Genomic DNA, 22,935 nt, shown 5'->3' with positions numbered 1-22,935 from the left:
ACTGGTGCTAGGACCATAACAAGGCATGCACATTGAAAGTGGTGATACACTGCACATCATCAGTGATGCCATGGCCAATATCAAGAGGTGTCCAGTTGTTCAAAAAAGGAATTATCCAGTTAGCATGCTAAACTGCAATGACTGCTTGTTGGGGAAAGAAAGCACAATATTTCCCCACAGTGGGAAGCTGCAATCTCCCTAGAACACAAGCATTTTCCTTGAGGGAAGGCACCCAGTTTCTACATAATAAACTGTGTATCTGTCAAGCTATCAAATGATCACCAGGGAGGGCCCTCAGTGAAGGCTGATATATGACAGTCCTTTCACACAAATCAAGTTATGATCTAAGAGATAAAATGTTGTGAGAAAAGTGACTTGTATACACCAGCTTTCCTCAGTAGGGCTCAAGGGAATGCCTTCATAACTCTCATAGCCTTATTTATAAAAAGAAGAAAGTGAAGAAATATATATTTCTCCCTAAAAATGAAATTAATGAGAATTCATCAAGCCTTACAACATTAAGAAAAACAGGATTACAGCTCTTTTTAGAGAATGCATGAGGTGTTATTTGTCATCTTTAGTGGGCCTATGTGATTTGCCAAAGTTCACATATGGCCTGTTACCATTAAACTTGGCAACAGGAAAGGAAAACATTTGGCTCATTAAAAAATAAACACTTTGTAAAGGGCAACATTTCCTTCAGTACGAAGGGACTTCTCATTCTTAAGAGTCACATGGCAAATGTATGCCTGATGTATGTATTTTTTACCATTTTATCCTGCCTTTCCCCCAAGAAGTTCAGGGTGGCATACAGGAACACCCCCTACCATTATATCCTCACAACAATCCTGCGAGGTAGGTTATGCTGGAAATTGCCCAGTTTGCTTTACAACCAAGTAAAGATTTACCACACCTAAGTACCACACAATATTCTCCATACTACAGCAGCTCAGAACAGCAGTAGGTGAAGGAAAGAGAGAATTAAAATATCAGGGCAAATGAAACTCTGACTAAGTAGCTCTTGCTGAAAATGAAATACAGATTTTCCTCTAACATTGGAGGATCCTAGCTTAAGATAAAACAAGCCAAACTTTGTATTTGTAGCATAACATTAGTTTAACTAATACTGATTGCATTTTATGATATATATCATAAAATGCAGTTAGGCTGCATGTAGTGTGTGTGTGTGTGTGGGGGGGGTATAATGATTTTGTACTTACGAGTTTGCCTTGTTTCCTTAGGAAGTTGCATCTTATTGGTTTGACTACTTCCTTCTAGAACAAAGACGAAGCCTTTCACTTCCTTATCGAACTCCTAGCAAACCAACAAAGATCATATCATCCTTAAGAGCACACAATGCAATTGAAAAAATACATGAACCTACTGCAAATACAGGGCCTTTATCAGACATCAAGTCCACCACGGGCAAAAGACAGCAGAATTGGTTGGCAACACTAAGTGCTTGCCTCATTAAAGATGATTGCAAAGGATTGGTTTAGATCTGGGGTTACTATTATGGTTTAATAGTTATTTAATTTTGTGAGCCACCTTGTGGGCTTGGTACACATTGAAAAGTGGAATATAAAAATAAACACATACTATGGCCCTACTTTTCTCTGTATTTAAAGAGAATGTGTACTGCCACCACTGCTCAGCAGTAAACTCAGAAAATGCACATTTGATCCACATATAAAAGTATCATACTAAAATTAAATGTTTCTGGCAAAAAAAACCCAAAGTTGTTATTATGTCAGGACATCATCTCCCATTTCATTAAAATTTAGCTTACTTATTTTGTTATTCTCCCTGCTCCTCTGCCTTTAACAGCTGCCCGACATGCAGAAAATAATGAGGGTGACCTTTCCTCATCACTGTCTCTGTGCCATGAAAAACCAGTCCTATTTACAGGATTATTCTTAGGGTTACTGATATAATGTATGTGAAATGCTATGCATTAGGAAAAGCATTCATATTTAATACTTATAACAATACTTATAAACAATAACCTATCCTATTAGAAAGATGGTACAGACCACTTGAGTAAACCACAGGTCCAGTGAAAGGACATTAGCAACTGTAGGCGAGAGGAAGGGAGACAAACAAAATCTCTAAGGATTCAACTAGAGGTAACTTTAGCCACATATTTTAATCCCATGTTTAGGATTCTCCTCTTATTTTCATAAACACCAGCAACAGCCCCCCTTCCCCAATTGGGATCAAGTCTGTAGCTCTGGGGGCTTTATTACTACCACTGTATTTAGGGATGACGAAAGTCCCTTACCTGATCCCGCAGCTTGCTTCGTGGTGGTGGGGAAGCGCTCCGTCCCTCCCCCCGAAATTCTGGGCGGGGGGGAGGCGCCCCATCCCTCCCTGCTGAAATTCTGGCCGGGGGGGAGGCGCCCCGTCCCTCTGGCCAAAATTCTGTTTGGGGGGGAGGCGCCCCGTCCTTCCGGCCACGAATCCTCCTGGCTGGCCAGGATGCAAATGGCGGTGGCCGTAGCCGCCGCCGTTTGCGTCCCTGCAGTCAGCCATAATAGGCTACGTAAATCCTTACGTAGCCTATCACGGCTGACTTCGGGAAAAAAAAAAAGTGCGTACGCAAATGGCGGCGCCCATGGGCACCGCCATTTGCATACGCACTTCCCCCCCCCCAAAGTCAGCCGTGATAGGCTACATAAGGATTTACGTAGCCTATCACGGTGTTTTTTGAAAATCTAGCCGTGATAGGCTACGTAAATCTTTACGTAGCCTATCAAGTTTGCTTGTGTGTTTTTTTTTTTCACTTGGAAATGGAGGTGGTGGCAGCCGGTCGGAAGACTGGCCACCGCCACACCGCCGCCAGTGACATTCGGCAAAGGTAAGTCCCATTCTGGGGGGTGGCAGACCGTTTCTCCACCAATTTTGGGGGGCCGAATGTGTTGGCATTCGACCTCCCGGAGATTCGTGGAGAAATTCTCCGACATCCCTAATTGCCATATCGATACAGCAGGCCTGCAGGCTCCCATTCCTGGCCAAGAAAACGGAAGGAAGTGAGCATCCAAAGTAGATCACAAAGAAGAGAAATGGGTTCTCAGGATGGAAAAATAAATTTATTCCTACCTACCTGTATTGTTTTCACACTGAAAATTCCCCCCCCCCCCATGTACTGTTTTGGGGCAAACAGCATCTGGGGGGAGGGGAATCAGCAGAAAAAAATGACACAGGGAAAAAGGTTAAAAAACTCTCTCCCCACATTGCAAACCAGACCTGGGGCCTTCACAACTGCTGTGTTTAAAAAGAGAACAGACAAATCTCAGTCATGGGACTGAAAGATGTGGCTAACATCATATCTAGTTTAATTCTAAAGATATGGACAACTGAGCCTACCTTCTAGCTTATGTACTTTACTCAAAGCCCTGCCATAATTAAAAGCTTTAAAAAAAAAAGGGCTTTTCTCTAGAAACGAGAATTTTTTTTACTATTGTTATATATGTAACTATATGTAGCTATATGTAACTATTTAATATAAGATATATTTAGCCTTTCAAGAAACAAAAAGAAGACAAACTGAGTAACAACTGGGTTTTATATTTTCAAAACCGGGGGAAATCAGCCATTACATGTTTCTTTGTCCCAACAGAACTGAAACCTGTATAAAACCTCGTAGAGCCTAATTAACCCATTTAAATGTGTGCCTCCCCCTACATTTCATCTTTAGACTCTGACCATATAGACTTTATGACTACAATATCCAGTCAGCTTTCCCCCCTTCTCCCATGCGCCCTCCCCCCCTGCTTTCTGTAACATCCAGCCTGATGAAGAAATGTGGAAATCTTGAAATTTCACTCAGAATTTTGTGCATTTTTACTGGTCCTAATAAAGGTACTACCTGACCATGGATTTTGGAATTTTTCTTATGGACCAATGCAGCTTATTTTGTTTTAAGAAACACAGACTCAGAAATATAAATTTCTACCCACCTAAGACATTTTCAGATTCACAAAAAGGGAGAAAATCTAGGAGACATTTTATTTCTGTCACTAGGGTTGACATGGGGCAGTAACCTATAAGTAAAGGCACCACTTCCATCTATAAGCCTGGGAAACCTGTTCAAGAAAAATGTAGCTCCCATGGATGGAAATCATGCCAAGAGTTTGAGACACAGAGAGAAACAGGCAGATACAGCAGAACCAAGAAACAAAGGTTACACTGCTTTGCCCAGAAATTAGTAAAGCAAATTAACCAAGAGAAAAGTCTCAAGTGTAAAATAAGTCAAAACTACCAGATGAAGCCAGTGTTCTCCCATTCTGAAAACCGCAAGAATAGTGACCATGGTCTGGAATGCAACATGGAGATACTATATATATAAATTCATCATACAGTAGTATATAGAATTTAGAATCCACTGGTCCTAGGCTTGATCCAACAGTAATCAGAAAAGCTAAGCTATTCTGAGCTTCCTTCTATTAGAATTTTTTAGATGTAAAACTATAGCTGTAACTAATCTCATTTGCAAGTAGGCATGAAGTGCTAACTCCCGTGGTCATTTATTCTGTCATGGTAAAAGAAGTGAAAGTGACAACTTTTCCACAGTCAGGTCAAAGCTCTTATGACTTTTTAATTTTAAGTTTCATGTACATTTTATATGGTTTATATTCCGAGGTCTTATCATTCCTCCATAACACATACTTTCCCAATTACCGATGGACTGCCAAAAACCTTCCACTTTGTTCCTGGATTCTTGCCTTGAGCACTGAAGATTTCAACAAATGGGCCACCCTGAAATAAAACAAAGAAGGATATACCCAATGTGGTTTCATTTACAACTGTGCTTACATGTGGTGGAGAGTGGTAGGCGGCAGTATCGCAACTGAAACTCTCGCCACGACCTGCGTTTGATCCTAGCGGAAGCTGGGTCTCAGGTAGCCGGCTCAGGTCGACTCAGCCTTCTATCCTTCCAAGGTCAGTAAAATGAGTACCCAGCTTGCTGGGGGGAAAGGTAGTCACAACTGGGGAAGGCAATGGCAAACCACCCCGCTATACTCTGCCATGAAAACACCAGCGTAAGCGGCGACCCTCTAGGTGTCAGTAATGACCCGGTGCTTGCACAGGAGGAACCTTTCCTTTCTTTTCCCTTATAATACTTGAATCACAAGCGTATTCATTTGAAACTCACACATCAACAGCCATTATAAGCTTGATTCACCTGGATGCTCAGGTGGCAACAGGGACTAGAAGTGCTTTTTCCTAGTTTCTGCTAACTGCATTCTTTCCTGAAGTAGATGGACCTGGCTGTGGACATTCACACTTTAGTTACTCCCAGATTAGACTACTGTAATGCATTCTGTATGGTGTTGCCCTTGAAAAGTATCCAGAACCTTCAATTGTTCCAAAAGGCTGCCAGCAAAATTTAACTGGAACTCGCTAAATGGAGCATGTTACTTTGATATTGGATCATCTTCACTGGTTACACATTTTCCCCCAGTACCAGTTCAATATGTTAATTTTTACCTTTAAAGCTCTACATGGCCTGGAAACCGATTTTCTTAAGGACCTCATCCTCCCAAATGTACCCTCCCGTACATTCAGGTCCACAGCAGAGGGCTGCTCCACATTCTCCTGCTATCTGAGGTGTGTCAGGTCGGTACAAGAGAAAAAGTATTTTTGTTAATGGCCCTATTGTTGTGGAATGCCCTTTCCAGTGAAGCCTGCATGGCACTATCGCTGCTGACTTTTCATCGTGTGGTGAAGACCTGGCTTTTTCAGAAGACATTTGGTGACTTATTGTCTTTGCTGCTGGTGCTACTGTAGTTTTGTGGGCATTTTCACTGCTGTGTAATTATTTTTGTAGTTCCTTCCACTGTTAATTTTTAAATTATTTTTAATATCAGTTCTTAGGCACCTTGAGATTGTTCTAAAGAAAAACAGTATATCTCTTTTTACAATCCATGCATCCATCAACCAATGAAATCAACATTTTGAATTAGTTCTTGAGAGAAACTGGGAGCCAATAAAATTGTTATAAATCCTGGCCCAATATGCTCCACTAACCAAGTCCCAGTTATTACTCTAGCTGCAGTGTTATAAACTAGCTGAAGTTTCTGAAGAATCTTCAAAAGGCAGACCCATGCAAAGTAGATTACAGTAATCCAATCTGGAGGTTACAAAAACACAGGCAACAGTGATCAGACCTGACCTTTCCAGGAAAGAGTGCAGATGGCATGCCAGCCAAAGCAGGCAAAAAACAGTCTTGCCTACCACCATCACTCAGGCATCACGGAGCAGGACTGGATCCAAATTATAAAGAAGAACCATAACAGCAACCAAGCATCACTGCTACTTCTGATCTAACCACAATTCAAGTTGCAGAAGAGACCTGGATGTATTTTAGAGAACACTCAGTTCACACAGGGTGAAAGATACAAGCAGCAGGCCTAAGCCAATATAAGCAAGGCATGTGCTCTAAAGTAGGTTCCAGATTTCTCTGTAATATGCAGGGCATCCTTGACAGACATCTCAGTACGGAAAGGATTCCCTTAAAAACCTGAAATTCATGGCCCTAGACGATCAGTTCTTCTGTGATCACAGTTGTTCTGTGATTTCCTGGGTGTGCCAATGGGCCTGGAATCCCCACAATATTTAGCAAATAAATTCAGTATCTTTTAGCACACCAAGGCACAACCTCTAGTCTGTAGGAAACACTCCTACCCACAAACATCTTACTATGGCTTATAGCCCAGGTTTCAATCTGACAAGTCTTACTAGAAAGAATATAGTTATTTCTTCAGACATTGCCCCACACATAGAGACTCCAAGTACATCTGATTCATCAGAAACAAGCCGAAGAAAGACATACTTGTGCACCTAATGTACAGTTTACATATGTAATGAATTGGCACCAGCATGCCCTTGGAACACCTTTCTTGGAGCCCGCTGAGGTGCCCTACCCCTCCTACTTTTTATTATATTTTTTAATAACAAAATTTCTTAATGGCAGCTGGGATCTCTTCAAAGCAAAGTGAGAGCCTCTAGCTACTCACATCTTCTTTTCCCATGAATACCTCTGGGCCACACATGGGGCTCAAAGACATTCATAGAAAATTAAGAGGGCAGGTGGCTTCAGGCAGATGCGTTCATCTTCAGCACACCCAGGTGATGCCCAGGACAGTTTCTCAAATTGCCAAATGTGACCACGGGCCCAAAAAGCGAATTAAAGTGAAAGAATATGCAACTTATGAAATGGTTAACTTCAAGATAATAGGAACTACTCATGTATGGAATGCAGTGTCAAGCCCAGAGTTCCACAAGTGCAGTTGTCATCAGCAACCATTAATCACTTCCTGATGACTGCCTGCCCAATGCCAACATGAAGTTAATTATCTCCTCCTTCGAGTCTTCTGATCCTGTCAGGGGATTCTGGAGAAGGAAGGGTTGAGAAAGGCCAGAAATAATGACAGAGTATCAAGGATAACCAACATTTGTGGACTCCTGCTCAATTCTTCAAAAAAAACTTAAAAAAATAACTGATCTATAGAATATTTGCAGATCAAAGTACAATTTTTAATGACCTACTTACAGACGAACATTTACAGTATTTTGTTCTTTTTTCAAGTTTATAGAAGATATGTAAGTTAACAAGAATTAGAAACATTTCTACTTTACCTGATATTCATTTTTGAACATCCTGGCAGATATTTCTGTTGGAAAAAATTATTTCAACACATCAGTGAGCAATATGGTGCTTCTAAAAGTCACTGGGGGAAAAAATAATCATAACATGAGATTCCACAAAAGGCTTCACTAAAAATCAAGCATACACATACTTTGAGTATTGATTAGCACTAGCACTATTCCATAATTTCAGAAGAGAAAGAAGTGTATTTTACTCTGGGCTTTCTTCATTCTGGCTGTGCTTGCTAGCAAGTTCAGCTCCTTCTGTTTCCAGAAGAAGAGCCCAATCTTAAACATCAATCCATTCTGACAGTCATTCAAGAATATAATGAATTAAAGGGCAATTGAGACAAGATTCCAATAGAATACACAGAAGCTTAAAAGTTAATTCCAAAAGACATCAAGAAAAATAATGTGAATATTGAGAGTACCAAATCACTTCACTGAAACCACTTAAAGAAGCTTAAAGTAAGTTCTGTAGGAGTGTTGTGAAATTTGAGCAAGGTGTCTGTACCAGGCCCATGCCTTGATTCTGATACGCACCCCATCCTCCACTGCCTACTACCCTGTCCCAAGGGGAAAGAGTACCTTGAGATCACGGGCCAATCTAAATGAAAACACTTTGTGAAGCGATTTGGGCAAAATCCACGTTTTCACATAATCAAATTAGCTCTTTGTATGGTACACGCAGTGCTGTATTCCTCCGCTTTTGCAGTGTGTATGGGAACTCAAGCATTAGTTGGGGGGGGGGGTGAGCAGGCAGCCGCTGCCACTTGGGAGACTGAACAGAATGAGCAGGAGTGCAAGAGGCACTGACAGCAGAGAGTGCAGAGCCAGCAAGGACGGAGAGCGACTAGCACGTTGTCTTGGATGTATATTAACTGCCCAAATAACAGGCTTCCCTCCCGCAACAAACAAACATGGGCTCAATGAAGTGCTTCTGAGTATTATTATTATTATTATTAATATTTATATACCGCTCCTCATCAGAAGATTTCGGAGCGGTGAACAATATGATAAAAGAATAAAACAATGGTTAAAAGAGTTAAAACATTTTTTTAAAAAGACAAATCCCAACAAAGTGGAGTTCAACAAACCACAGCTGGTCATGCAAGGAAGGCCTCTTGAAAGAACGACGTCTTCAGGAGGCGTCGGAAGGAACACAATGTTGACGCCTGCCTGACCTCTAAAGGAAGGGAATTCCACAGGAAGGGGGCCACCACACTGAAGGCTCTTCTCCTGGTGAACTCCAACCGGGCCATAGGTCCATGTGGAACCACCAGGACCATGCCCTCTGACCTCAGTGACCGGGCAGGTTGGTAGGGAAGGTGTTCTCTCAGGTACATGTACATGTTCATGAAAATCATCTGTCCTGGCATCCACCTTTTCTTAGATGCACAGCTTCAAATCAACAGGCATCCACTGTTTCCTTCATAGCTACACAGTTTCAAAACAGCAGGGCTGCCCCCCCCCCCATTCCCAAGCCCAATGGCTATTTAAAGCAAGAGGCAGAGACTGAGCCAGCGTTCTCAGCTGCGCTCCTTCACAGCTTCAAAACAGCAGGGCTGGCTCCCCACTCCCAATAACTACTTAAAGTGAGAGGCAGCGACTGAGCCAGTGTTTCTCAGCTGCGCTCCTTCATAGCTGCACAGCTTCAAAACAGCAGGGATGGCTCCCCACTTCCACGCCCAATGACTATTTAAAGTCAGAGGCAGTGACTGAGCCAGTGTCTCTCAGCTGTGCTCCCTTGTAGCAGCACAGTTTTAAAACAGTAGGGCTGGCAAAGTGGAACTAAAGGCAATGAGTTACTTCCAGGTAGACATGTTTACCCCTCTGCTCTCCCCTCATCCCATGCTACTTTCCCTTCTGCCGATCAGCACTGTTTCCACCAGCCTGTGCTGAAGTCAGCTGAGGTCACACAGACTCCCAGACAGCACTGAAGCCACTGTGACAGGAGAATCCAACACAAAATGAGTTTGGAAAAACAACAACTGGATTTCGGGCAAGAATCGCTGGGCTAGCTATGGAGAGCAGCATGAGTCATCTGATACTATTGATTTGGGGGTGGAGTAGAACTGGAGTAAAAGCCACATGTAGACGGGGCCCTAGAATGGAGCAGAACGTGGGAGCTCCTTCAAATATGGAAGAGGCACAACAGGCCTCCAGCTCTCTCACTCCCACTGTGATTGTTTTTAAAGTGAAGAAAACGCAGGCGGAATCTTTTTCTACTGGCATAATGAAGGCTGAATTCCATGATCCTTGACAGAAGTAGCCAGCGCTGTTTTCCACAGTTCAACTTCCATATTCCTTGATGGGAAAAGATACAATATCATTACACTGGTAGCTTCTTCCACACTTCACAAACACACTTTCCCTTTCTGGGGGAAAGAGAACAGGCCTAATGGCCTCTCCTATCTTCAAAGGAACTTTGGCCATTGCTTGATACCTCATTCTGACTCCCAAGGTAGTTCTTCTCTCCCTTAAGGATAAGGTAGCAGAGAGAATCAGACCATTTGAAAATTTGAATGGACTGCTCAAAGGAGCCCATTTCTATTCATGGCCAGCAGTAGGATGTTCATGCATCCCTAGTTATATAAAGCTGCATCAAACTAATCCAGAACTGATGGTGATGTTTCTTACACATCTTAAAAATATTTAAGCAGCACTTACAATAATGATATAAGACTTGCTACAGCAGCAAATAAATGCTTACAATACAGTGTGCTTAACTGCTATCTTTATTGGGCTTAAGTGGATATTGGGCTGGTGTTGCAAGCAGATAATCAGAGCACAGTATTAAGTGCTTAATACTGGACTGCCAGTAAAGAACAATGATTTAAAGTATTTCCTAAAGATTAACAGCCCTTCCCAACTCATCCCGGTAGCTAGACTGCCATACATTTGGCATGAGCAGTCTGGGACCACCAAGCATCACTTATGGAGACAAGGCTATGGGATCCATTTTCCCTTGGCAACTGCAGCAAACAGACACCAACAAATGACTACCATTAAATATTGGTGGACAGAAAGACTAGTAAAAATATTTGTGGGCTAATAACTTTCGTAACTTTAATTTGCATGGCTGCTGTGATACTCAAGTTCTAATAATATGCAAGGGTGCATCTTCTAGCTGCTTTTCATGGTAAGAGGCATCCTTCATTTGTTTTCATGTAAAGCTATCCCACCTTTCTGAATTAGTTTTACAGAACGCTTATGTTCAGATTTCTCAGGGCTGATTCATGGGGGCCTATTCTACCTAATTTCTTCGTGGCTTGAACTATGAACATGGCAATCTAAATCATTTGTCAGATCAAAATCCACAATTATGCATGAATAAAAAACCTGCAATGTATTAAAAATTAACAGGACATATTTATTAAGAGAGAGACATGCATTATTTTGTTATTCTGTAGTTCTCTGCAAAGACTATTATTTTTACTTTGGTATTCAAACATTGATAGTCAATAAAGAACATTAATACACTCTACTAAGACAATCTATTATGCTAACTTGTATTTTGAGGGAATAGATGGCATTATGATAGAGTTAGTTTAAAATATTCACTATGCAAAATTCATTTGCCTGAAAGATACTATGGCCCTTCATGTGTGATAAACTGACGTCTCATCTTCACATAAATCAGTACTATTTTAAAGCCTGATACTGAAATTATCTATCCACATCTATCTATATACATAACAGCAGCCATGGCTCCCCACTGAGCCTTCTGAGGAACTGTGCAAGGACTTTGGAGAAAGAGACATTTCCAGATAAATATTTGATTTTGGAAAGCCAGGATGATGTTGGTAGTTGTGCACAAGTTGTGTAAACTATAGACACAAAATAAAGGAGTAACTTCTATTAAAATGAAATTTACTATTATAGTCCTTAACTGGCTTTGTTGTTTTCCAATCTGCAATTGGTGCTGTGCACAAACAAACATAATACCTGGAGCCTCCGGTTTAAAGGATTGGGTAAAAGGTGAGGTAAAACATCTCTGCCTATGATCCTGGAGAGCCACTGCCAGTTAGAGGGTGCTTCCACACAAGACTTTTACAGTGCAATTGCCCTGGCTCATTCACAGAATTTTACGGAGGGTTCAGACGATGCTGTGATCCATTTGTATTCAGCCTATGTTTTCCATTGCTGCGTCCATCTTTTACTAACCACAAAAAACTGGCAAGGAGGAAAAGAGTGAAACAGCAGTGCAATTTTTCAGTAGGTTTGGTCAGAAAAATGTACAACTGAGGCACAGTGGGAGTTGTCCTCCGTGGAGAAGGTGGATAACGTGTTAGGGATGCCCCTCCTTTCTCTATTGCTTGATTTGCATTTCCAGTTTCATGTCCTGGAAAGCAAGTCATTTTCCCTCTCCCAACGGTTCTCCAAATGTATAAAACATGGAGAAATCCTACTGAACATAGCAGCATTTACTTCTGAGTAAACATGTGTAGGATCTGGCTGTAAGACTAATTCTCTTACCGGTGCTAGATGATGATGATGATGATTAAAGTGTCATTATGGTGGAATAGGACACTCTGAAATTGTGCAAAAGCTGCCTGGGAGACAAACAGTTTGTCAATTTCAACTGCTGCCTTCCCTTCTCCATTTGAAGAAACAATGTTTGGAAATAATAAGTTAAAGGAGACCCTTCAAATGTCAGGAGAAGCCATGGGGGTTTGAGAAATGGTTGACCAGAAAAATCAAGGGGGAGTTTGAAATTGCCTAGAAAAAGCAAGCCATGAATTTCCTAGCTGGATTGTGAAACAACAACAGCAGCAGCAGCAACAACAACAACTTTAAAATACACAAAAACAAGGTGCTAAAATGGTGCCCAGGAGCACCCACTTCAAAATGTCAGGAGAAGGGTTGCCTGGCAACCATGAGGAATCAGGAAAGGACAGAAGACAATACTGCCCACTGGTCTATGTTGTGCCCACTAGATGGACAGAACATAGTCAGATCCACACACACTAAAAAAGCAATAGACACCCATTGACAATCAATGGCCATTTCCCTTTTAATGTAGAGCAGAAAACCAATGACTGGTAATACCAGGAGCACTCCATCTAGAAGCACCCACAGTAGTCAACACGGGACTTGATGAACAAATAGAAAGCTAGACTATGTTCGTAAAAATTGTTCCCTCTTTTTCCAGAGATTAGTGTGGATCCTTCTGCAGGCAAAATGGCACCAGCGACACACAAGAGGGAAATATCAGCAGGCTTAGCGGAACCCCCACAATTTGCATAGGTACAAAAAAAAAAAACTTGGGAGGGAAACTAAGGGAGAACCCCCAAAACAGCCCAATGAAGACTGAGTGTGCTCAGTGGCCACAGAACACTGGCTAACTGTTGGGAGGGGGAATGAAACCGAGTATCGTGGAAGAGAGCATGGCTGACTGACTGGAATATGAAACAGGAGCACTCCACACTGCCGAAGTTTCTTACAAGTCCTACTTTTTATTTACTAAATAACCAAGGTATGATATTGTTATCAAATGAAAACTCCCTCCTGAAATTGGTGTCCATGATAATATTAAGATGTATGAATAATATTAATAACACAAATAATAATATTAAGAGGTATGTGTTGAAGACTTCACCTCTTTCAAAACAATTCTGTATCTGTAGCTACTCCTCCTCCTCCCTGCAGAAAGTTTTAAAGTGACTAGATTTAAATAGATCTTTAGTTTAAATCTCCATAGGACTAAAATAAGAAATAGCTTGGAGAAAGACAAAGGGGAAATAGTTTATAGAGAGGTGCCTCTTATGAAATTATTATTCTTATTTAGATAAAAGTCCAGGAAAACAAGCATTAACAGTAAATAGTGCATTAAGGATAAAAGCAAATGTCTGTTTTTAAACCAAGCCTGTGGCAAAAGTAATAAGAGATCCTTTGGGGATATTCTATGAGTACATTTTTAGTGTAAGAAGCATTACGGAACTGATAATCAAAAAGTTAATATACAGATCAATTTGACTATGAAGCATGGCTACAGTTGGGGGTCTATATTTCAGAGAATAAAAATGTATTTCAGTGGGACATGGCTTTAAACACTCTGTTCTGTTAATTTGTCATTAGCTGTAGTGCTGCAGGTTCTGTATCCCCAGTTGGACTGATGCAGTGTAGTAAAAGTACATGCTTTTAGGGCAATAAAATAATAAGAATTTTGATCCTTGTCTGAAAAATGAGAATGGCTACTTTATAGCATCCTATAAAGATGTCATCAACTGTCAATTTATTTGAAAAATATGCTAAAAACTGTAAGCATTTAAAATTCAAGGTGACATAGGTTTCATCAAAGAAAATCCCTGTGTTCTTTCTGGATCATAGATCCTTTTTACAAATAGAAGACTCTGCAGAAATATTAACCGTCTGAGAAGTCTGAAAGTAATTTAATCAACATTAAAGCTTTAAGGTGCAATCTTATGCATGTGTAGACAGAAAAAAGTCCTACAACTCTCAGCATTGGGGAATGCTGGGAGTTGTAGGACCTTTTTCTACTTAAACATACATAGGATTATACCCTTAATTGATGGTGAGTTTATTTTAATTGGAAGGCCTGCAACTTAGGGGCACACTTGTCTATTTTTTGAGGGTATTATGCTTCTGGTGTTACTACAATGGAAATCAAATAAGAAAATAGTAGATTTCCATTTCTTCTAACAGTGCATGGTCAGGTTTATTTAAACTGCAAGTTACATTATACTTCAGGTTCTCAAAAAAGGCACCTAGATGGAGGTTTCGGTAATATGAACATTTGCTTAAATTTAATTGCTTATGTAGTTAAAGGCAGATGGTTCATTAAAGGCAAAGTTTCCCTAAAATTATGTAGTGAGTTGACAGCTATAACTTTAATAGAATAAAAAACGTGGAATTATTCTGGGTGCATTGTATTTTAACTTGCACTATGGAAATAAACTGGAAAGTATGTATGCTACATTGTGATATTTAGAGCCTTATAAATACCCCCACTTAGTGTTAGAAGCATAAATACCACATTTAGTATTATCATAATGCATGGTACAAGCATAACACAAGCATAACACTAATGACAAATTATTACAGTACTTCTGCAGTAGCTACCAATCCTCATGAAGAAAATAAAGTCACCTGTTAGTTTTCTCTATTAACTTACAGCAAATACTCAAAACTGTTACAAGTAAGCCTAAACATAAGACAAATATAAGAATGTAGCACCATTCTCTGTGCATTTATTCTTGGGAAAAAGCTACTTTTCATTCATACACCTCCAGCAGTATTACAGCCCAAGATAAGAAGCAGCAAAGTCTCACACATCACTGAACTGACAATGCTGAAGTTGCATTGTTGGCTCCTGGCTCTTCTACTCCTTCTTAGACTGTCATAAATAACATCATGGGCAGTCTCCAATTGGGGCCTCGTGTGCACGGCCAGCCCTGCCAGTTGTGGTCCGTGCATGGCCCCTACTGCTCATGGCCGCAATGTAGCACTTCCAGAGGCAAGCCACAAAATGAGTGGAAAGACTGGCTTCTGGAAGGGGCTGGTTATTTCCGCTCATTTCATGGCTTGCCCCTGGAAGCACTTCATCGCAGCCGCAAGTGGTAGGGGCTGCACACAGACTACAACTGGTGGGGCTGGCTGCACACGCAAGGCCCAAGTTGGATCCTGCCCAACGCTGTATGAAGTATAATATGTCAAGGAATGTAAACTGTTTAACAAGCTAACTAATCTGTATACCACAGCAAATGTGTGTGCATATATTGCCTGGATAAAGGCCACAGCATGCCCCTGTTGCTGTCCTATTGTAGGTCATCCACCAAGGCGACCTTAACTTAGTTAATTATTTCATTCAATTTATATACCACCCAACTGGCAGATGCCCTCAGGCGGTTTCCAATCATAAAAAACAACACAAAAACAAAATGACAACCTAAACAATAAATACAACAATGAAATATACAAAATATTTCAACATTAAAAATAGTAAAGATCCAGCTTAATAATCAGAACATCAAATTAGGAACTGAATGCCTACTGGAAGAGAAAAATCTTAACCTGGTGTCTAAACATGTGCAGATGCCAGGTGGATTTCCCTGAGAAGAGCATTCCCAAGATGGGGCACCACTACAAAGAAGGCTCTTCCCTTGTAGCCACCATCACACCATAATAGGCAGCAGCACCCAGAGAAGAGCCTCTGAAAATGATCTTAGCAATCCGACAGGAACATATGGAAGAAGGCACTCCTTCAGGTATACTAGTCCTAAACTGTTTAAGGCTTTGAAAGTCACCACCAACTCTTTGAATCAGTCCCAGACACTGACCAGCGCCCAGTGCAGATGATGCGACACGGGAGTAATACGTTTGAAATGTCCGGTCCCAGTAAGCAGCCTGGCTGCTCTATTCTGCAGTAACTCAAGTTTCCAGAATGTCTTCAGAGGTAGCCCCATGTGTAATGTATTGCAATAATCCAGGTGAAAGGTTACCATTGCTTGGATGGCTGTAGCCAGGCTGTCTCTGTCCAGGTAGCTGATATATCAGCCAAAGCTGATAAAAGACACTTTGTGCCACTGAAGAGCTGGATCTTTGAGCACTGCCAGACTACAGACTTGTTCCTTCTGAGGGAGTACAAACCGATTTAGAGCACCACCAGACTAGCACCTACTAACTTGTGTCCTGTCTGGATTGAGTTTCAATTTATTGGCCATCATTCAGCCCATTATGGAGTCTAAGCAAAGGTTCAGGATAATCACTGCCTCACCTGCATTGGATGAGAAGGAGAGGTTAGAGCTGAGTGTTATCTGTGTATTGATGACACTTCACTTCATCTGCCTGGACAACCTCTCCCAGTGGCTTCACGTAGATGTTAAAAAGAGGGATGCCACAATGGGGTCTCCATGAGGTAGAACTATAGTTTCCCAGCACCACCTTACAGAACCAGCTGTCCAAGTAGGAGCGGAAACAATATAAAACAGTGCCTCTAATTCCCACTTCAGACAGCCTCCCAAGAAGGATGCCATGGTTGATGGTTGTTTTGCAGTATCACAGTGGGATTGGACTTCAGTTCACTTAGTAAGAAAAAAGGGTTGGCTTGCTAAAATTTATGGACCTCTGACAATTTTTATTCAATTCCTTGATAATAGTAAAGGATATCAAATGAAGTTGAAGGACCAACTTGGGGCTCTAAAAATCAAGAATCCTGTATTTTAAACTATAGTGGCAGTATCCAATACTGCTGCTGTGCTCCTGCTTGATCTGTTGCACAAGCAAGACTCACTGCATGCATAACAGAAAGCTAGCAGCTCAAAGAGCAACCCTGGAAACAAGTGAAAATGTTTGTTTCCGGATCAGGACAGGCCAGTGGAGCTTCCTTCTGCAAGCTCTGCTGACCTGCCCCATTCCCACTGGCATGCAGGCAGACTTGGATATGGCTTAGTTGTGCAATTGTTTCAATTCCATTTTTATTTTGTGTATTCCACCAACCCTGCCAATACCATATGTTTATATCCAATAAAGCAATGACAACTTTATGCTACAGAGATAGTACAGTAGAGATGAGGATGACGACTTTACAGCACATCACCAAGCCACAATGCAGAGCAAGGCAATGTGCAGTTCACATAAAAGACCTTTTAATATTACAGCCCCATTGCTTTTTATTGTGATGTACCTGCATGAAGAAGACACCAGCTCACAATGGCAGGGGTGAAGAACCGTCTGTATCTGCAGTTATACTGAGTAATAACAAGGTTGATATCTTAAGCATACTTCAGTTGGAAGAAAGTTTACTGAAATCAGTGGAACTTACTTCCAGGTAAGTGGATTTACGATCAGAGTATAAGACTAGAAGTCACAGATTCTGAAAGTCTCACTGACATTACTACAAAGCAGTGGCTTCTACATAATAGCCAGATCTTATGGAGGTAGGCACACCTACAGTGAATTCACGGGCTGCAACCCTACATGTATCAGAAGTCTCACAGAGTCTGAACACAATGGGACTCACTTTTGTATAGACAAGAATAGAATTGCATTGTGCATTCCCAAACGATTACCTGAAAATAGAGGGCACTCTGTACAGGATTAACGCTTAAGGCTACAATTCTATGCACACTTACAAGTAAACTTTTGAAGAAACTTGCATAGGATTGGAACATAAGGTTGTAATCTTTTGCATTCTTACTTGGGGTAGGGTTACTTTTTTATGGTTCATGCATGTTTAAAATCAGCTTGATCCACAAATATTAGCAGGTGATAGTTCTTATTTCCATAACATGAAAAGCTTCACTTGTTGATGTCTATAGCTCAATGTGCTGTTAAAGGCACAACAGCAAGTTAGGCTAGGCTTTGCTTGTTTTTCTGGTCAGTAAGGAATCCTGCTGGGGGTAAGCCCTACTGGGCCAACAACTACTAAATTCTATCTCATGGAATTCAGACAGAAATGAGATACACCCACACAGTTCTGAAGGTGCAGGTGTATCATATGGGGTAGCCCAAAGCTTATTGTGGGATATATACCTCCAGTTCCTTATCTGTAATTGTCATCATACATTAATGTGCACCATGCAAAATGACAGTTTTGATTGGAGGTAATTATTGCTTATCTTAAAGGGGACAATTCACCCATCATGGAGGCCTGTGATATAGGGTAGTCCAAAGCTTATTTTGTGGTGCAGGAGCATATACAGTTCTAAATCGGTGTCTGATGTGGGTAGTGGACTTGATGAGGATGAACAAATTGAAACTTAATCCAGACAAGACAGAGGTGATCCCAGTTAGTCAAAAGGCAAATCAGGGAATAGGTACTCAAACTGTGCTGGATAGAGTTACACTCCTCCTGAAGACTCAGGTTTGCAGTTTGGGTGTACTTCTGGTCTCAGCCTTGAACCGAGATGCCCAGGTTTTGGAGGTAGCCAGCCAGGAGTGCATTTGTGCAGATGAGGCTAGTGCACCAACTGTGCCTGTTCCTAGACATATCTTATCTGGTCACGGTCATAGATGTCTTAGCTAAGTCCTGGTTGGACTCTACATAACACGACTTTGAAACCCATTTGGAGTCTTCAGCTGATCCAGAATTCTGCAGCCAGGCAGCTGACTGGGGGCAGGTACAGACAGCATGTGACTCCCTTGTTACAACAGCTTCACTGGCTACTGGTCTGTTTCCAGGCACAATTCACAGCACTGGTTATGACCTATAAAGCTCTATATGGCTTGGGACCAGACTACCTGGAAGATTGCCTTCTCCCATTTGAGACTGCCCAGGTCTTCAGATCTTGGAGAAAGGCCCTTGTTTTGATACCATTGCCCTGAGAGGCATGTCTGGTAGCAACACAATGGAGGGCCTTCTTGGTGCTGCTCCCAGGCTGTGGAATTCCCTGCTGATAGAGGTTAGGTTGGTTCCTTCTCTGTTGTACTTCCTCCAGCAGGCAAATACATTTTTATTCAAGCAGGCCTTTGGCACGTAAGCAGGCTGTTGGGGTGGGTGCTGTTTTTATTCTGTTATTGTTGTATTTTAATGTGTTTTAATGTATTTATTTTATTGTTTTAATCAATGTTTATTTATCTATGATTGTAAGCTGCCTTGAGTGTCATTTTCTTGGTAGAAAGGCAGAGTACAAATCAGATCAGTCAATCAATCACTATAAATGTTAGATCCTTAATCAATTATGAATTGAGCTCTGTTTTGAACTTTCACACAAAAAAGGAACTGGGAACTACTAACCAAGTTCAGCATTATACTGAACTGAATAAAGTTCAGTGTTTATGACTTAATTCCAAATAACCATGCACTGGTTCGGGCTGCAGTCCCATGCACTTGGCAGTTAATCATGTTGGAGACCCAGCATGGTGCAGTGGCTAGAGTGTTGGACTGGTGTTGGGAGATTCGGGTTCTAGTTTCCACTCATGGAAGCTCACTGGGTGACTTTGAGCCAGTCACAGACTCTCAGCCCAACCTACCTCATAGGGTTGTTGTTGTTAGGACAAAATGGAGAGGCGGAGGATTATGTATGCTGCCTTGGGCTCCTTAAGGAAGAAAAAAGGCAGGATATAAATGTAATAAATAAACTCAATGGGACTCAATCCCAAGTAAGCAAGCATTGGATCAGGCAGTAAGACTACAATCCTTCATAAAGCTAGGGCACAATCCTATTGCTTGTACCCTCGATGATCAGAAGGCCTGAACTTGGAGGCTTCCTATCAGTCAATGCAGGATGGGGGGAGTGATGGAGGTGATCTTTGCCTCCCCATCCTCCTGCCCTGCATTTTTCACCAGAGGGGCTTTTTTGCCCATCTAGTGATGGTGTTTTGTAGTGGGAGGGAAGGAGGATGGAAGAGGCTCAGGACAGCTTATATCCTGGCCTCTCCAGTTTCCTCCCCTCCCCACCCACCAAAACACCCTTTCCCCCTCTCCAAGGTCAATTTTTCAACCTCTGAGACCAACCTGTGCAGTTCTTTCCACACAGGTTGCAAGGGGGCAGTGGGTCAGATCTCCAACTCTCCCTTCCAAGGTCAGAGTGCTGTCTCTGCTCTTGGACAAGGGAATCACCAGTATCCTATGGCCCTTCAGACAATATCTAGGTGCCATAGGATTACTCCCTCCGACTTCTTCAATTTCACTGGAACTCCAATGAGATCTTGAGCCGCCTAAACTAGCGGGTGTTCCCATATAACCTATTCTGTCATTCCTCCAGGAGAGCATCTACTACATGTGAAAGATGTACCCAAATCACAAATACCTTAGGTCTGGTTCACATCATTGTTTGCCTTTCCCCCCTCCATATGACCCATGGCCTGAAATGCAGTTGCGTGTAAATTACACAATGTGACACCACCAGAACATGGAAGTTAGCAACAATGTCTGCAACCACATTTGTGTACTGCACAATTTTTTTGTGTACTGCAAAAGTACAGTCTTTTCGGTGGTGGTCTCACAGATTTTGAATTCCCTCCTCCAAGAACTCAACATAGTTCCTCTATTTGAATTCCCTCCTCCAAGAACTCAACATAGTTCCTCTACTGCAACTTTTGAGGACTCTTAAGGGCACAATCCTTGGGGATAGTCAGCAGCCTCCAACCTCAGAGGTGACTAACTATCCAATGCAGGGTGGGCAGAGCACAGAGGGGATCTTCTCCTCCATGCTCCAGGCTCTCTGCATTTGTGGCTTGATGGCTGATTTTGGCTGTCTAGCCAGGGCACCATGAAGCAGGAGAGGGGGAGACCGGATGGCCCATAGGAAGTGTCGTAACGGCACCTTCACCGTCCCCTCCCTGCCCCCAGGAACATCTCCTTTTCCCCCACTCCATGCTGCTCTTCCAAGCTGGAGCCAGGGACAAACCGCACCATCTACGAGGTGGCGGGGGAGGGGGCAGGGAGGCGGTTTTCTGGAAAAGGACCTTGGTGCCCTGGCCCCAAGCTTGGTTCCCCGAAAATGCAAAATCCTATGGACTTCTAGTCGCTGTCTAGCAGCCATAGGACTAACCCCTGCTAAAGGGGGTCGTTCCACTGTCTTTACAGGGTTTTCTTTGGTGGGGCTTCCCTATAGGTGGGGACGTGGGGTAGAAATAAATAACATATTCAGATTCAGTAAAGGGGTGTGTGTGTGTGTGTGTGTGGGGACCCCTTATTTCATATATTGAAAGTGTGGGATAAACCACCCTTTTATCATCTTGGTTGGAAGAACATGGTATTTGAGAGCCAATCTGGTATAGTGGTTTGAGTGTTGGGCTAGGACTGGGGAGACCCAGGCGCAAATCCCAACTTGGCCATGAAGCACACTGAGTGACTTTGGGCCAATCACTGATTCTCAACCTAGCATACCTCACAGGGTTGTTTGGAGGATAAAATGGAGAGAAGGATCATGTATGCCACCTTGGGCTCCTTGGAGGAAAAGAGAGGATATAAATGTAACAAAATAAATAAATCGATAGATAGATAGTTAATGTGTAGTGGATGTGGTCACCAAAAACAGAAAGAATGCAATAGGCAAAGCTCTGGGGGAAATTCATAACCGTAGGAATTATTTTATGTCATATTTAAGTTGCTTATGTGTTGACACATATTTGTGATGATGAGCAAACCATGTTGGAAGTTATTTATTAAGTAACCATTGCACCTTACTGGCTTTGCAGGTTGCATTCTTACACGGTAACCTTAGGCTACAAATCCATACATATACTTATTTGGGAATAATCCTTGTTGAAAGCGGTGGAGATTAATTCTGAGCAAGCATGGGTAAGATTGCACTGTAATCCACTTTATGCAATCCTATTCATGTTTAGAGAGAAAATAGTCCTACAACTCCCAACATGGCTGGCTGGGGAATGCTGGGAACTGTATAGACTTTTTTTTTTTTCCTGTCTAAACATGCATAGGATGGCACACGAAGCGAGTTATCATAAACTGTTGCAGGCTAACAGGTGGAAATACAACAGAACAACGTTTGCCCTCATCACTGCATCTCCAACGATGAAAGGGAGCCGCACCTGTTAATTTTTAGCTGCTATGCAGCTGTGAAAAGCACAGAAGCGTCTGTCAGGAGAAACAAAAAGGTAAGAACCTCCGTGATCTTTTTAGTGTGTGCGCAGCCAGCAAATAAACTGCCACGGAAATGAATTTAATCTCAACTCGCCGAAAGAAATGAAGTTTTGTTCTTTTTTTCGGTCTAGCAACGCCTCCAACCTCAAGCCCTGAGAGCGCGCGCGCTCCTATGGAAGGTCTGCCTGGAAGCAATCCCCGCTGCGTTCGGTGGGATGACTCCCAGGGAAGCGTGCTTCAGACTGTATGCTTCTGGAGAAGGTGGTTGCTTGGGCTGGGCGGCCTCGAACGGGACCCTTACCTGGACGTTTGCCGGGGAGGTGAGGGAAGAGCAGGGCCGCCTGTGGAACCTGCGCCTCTGTAGCCTGGCTTGGCCTAGTCAAGCGCTACTTCTGCTCGGGTGCGGAGGGGGCGAGCAGGCCTAGCGCCGGCAGCCGAGGGTAGGGGACAAACGGCACGGCGAAGGTGGGGCGGTTCCCGCCCCGCCAGGCGCTTCGCAACGGCTCAAAATGGCGGCGGGCGCAGGGGGAGCCCTGCGGTGCCGACAGGAGAGAGCCGCCGGCGCCGCCCTTCCCGCCCCGGGTACGGCGTGCGCCCTCTGCCGCGTCTCGCTCCACCCTGAGGGAACGCCGCTCTTCCCGTCGTCCCCCCCTCATGGAGAAAGGGATGAGGAGAATGGCTTTGCTGCGCCGAGGTTCAGGATTTCCCCCCAGAGAAGTGCGGCCGCCGGGGCAGTGCCGTTCCTGGAAGCCCGGTCCGTTATGTTTGGG

At 42.7% G+C, this 22,935-nt stretch overlaps 1 protein-coding gene across 8 annotated transcripts in view; it reads right to left on the bottom strand.

The window, feature by feature from the left end:
* CFAP20DC (CFAP20 domain containing) overlaps positions 1-22,688 on the bottom strand; it is a 271,330-nt gene extending 248,642 nt beyond the window's left edge. For 3 of the 8 annotated variants that reach the window (XM_084840499.1, XM_084840500.1, XM_084840503.1), the window contains exons 1-4: positions 22,467-22,688; positions 7,642-7,676; positions 4,669-4,758; positions 1,221-1,314 (exon numbers count right to left, since the gene is read on the bottom strand). In XM_084840499.1, the coding sequence (XP_084696625.1) occupies positions 1,221-1,314; positions 4,669-4,758; positions 7,642-7,662 (205 nt within the window). In that variant the 5' untranslated portion in view covers positions 7,663-7,676; positions 22,467-22,688. Of the gene's footprint in view, positions 1-1,220; positions 1,315-4,668; positions 4,759-7,641; positions 7,677-19,587; positions 19,654-22,466 lie in introns of all 8 variants that reach the window. The other 5 variants (XM_084840501.1, XM_084840504.1, XM_084840507.1 and 2 more) reach the window with 5 other exon arrangements.
* Between the last annotated feature and the right edge of the window lie 247 nt (positions 22,689-22,935).

This window comes from Heloderma suspectum, chromosome 2, assembly GCF_057233095.1.
Source record: "Heloderma suspectum isolate Gila_16-S chromosome 2, 16-S_ref, whole genome shotgun sequence".
Classification (NCBI taxonomy): Eukaryota; Metazoa; Chordata; class Lepidosauria; order Squamata; family Helodermatidae; genus Heloderma; species Heloderma suspectum.
The sequence above is the reverse complement of the archived record's forward strand: the minus strand, read 5'-3'. Positions and strand labels throughout refer to the sequence as shown.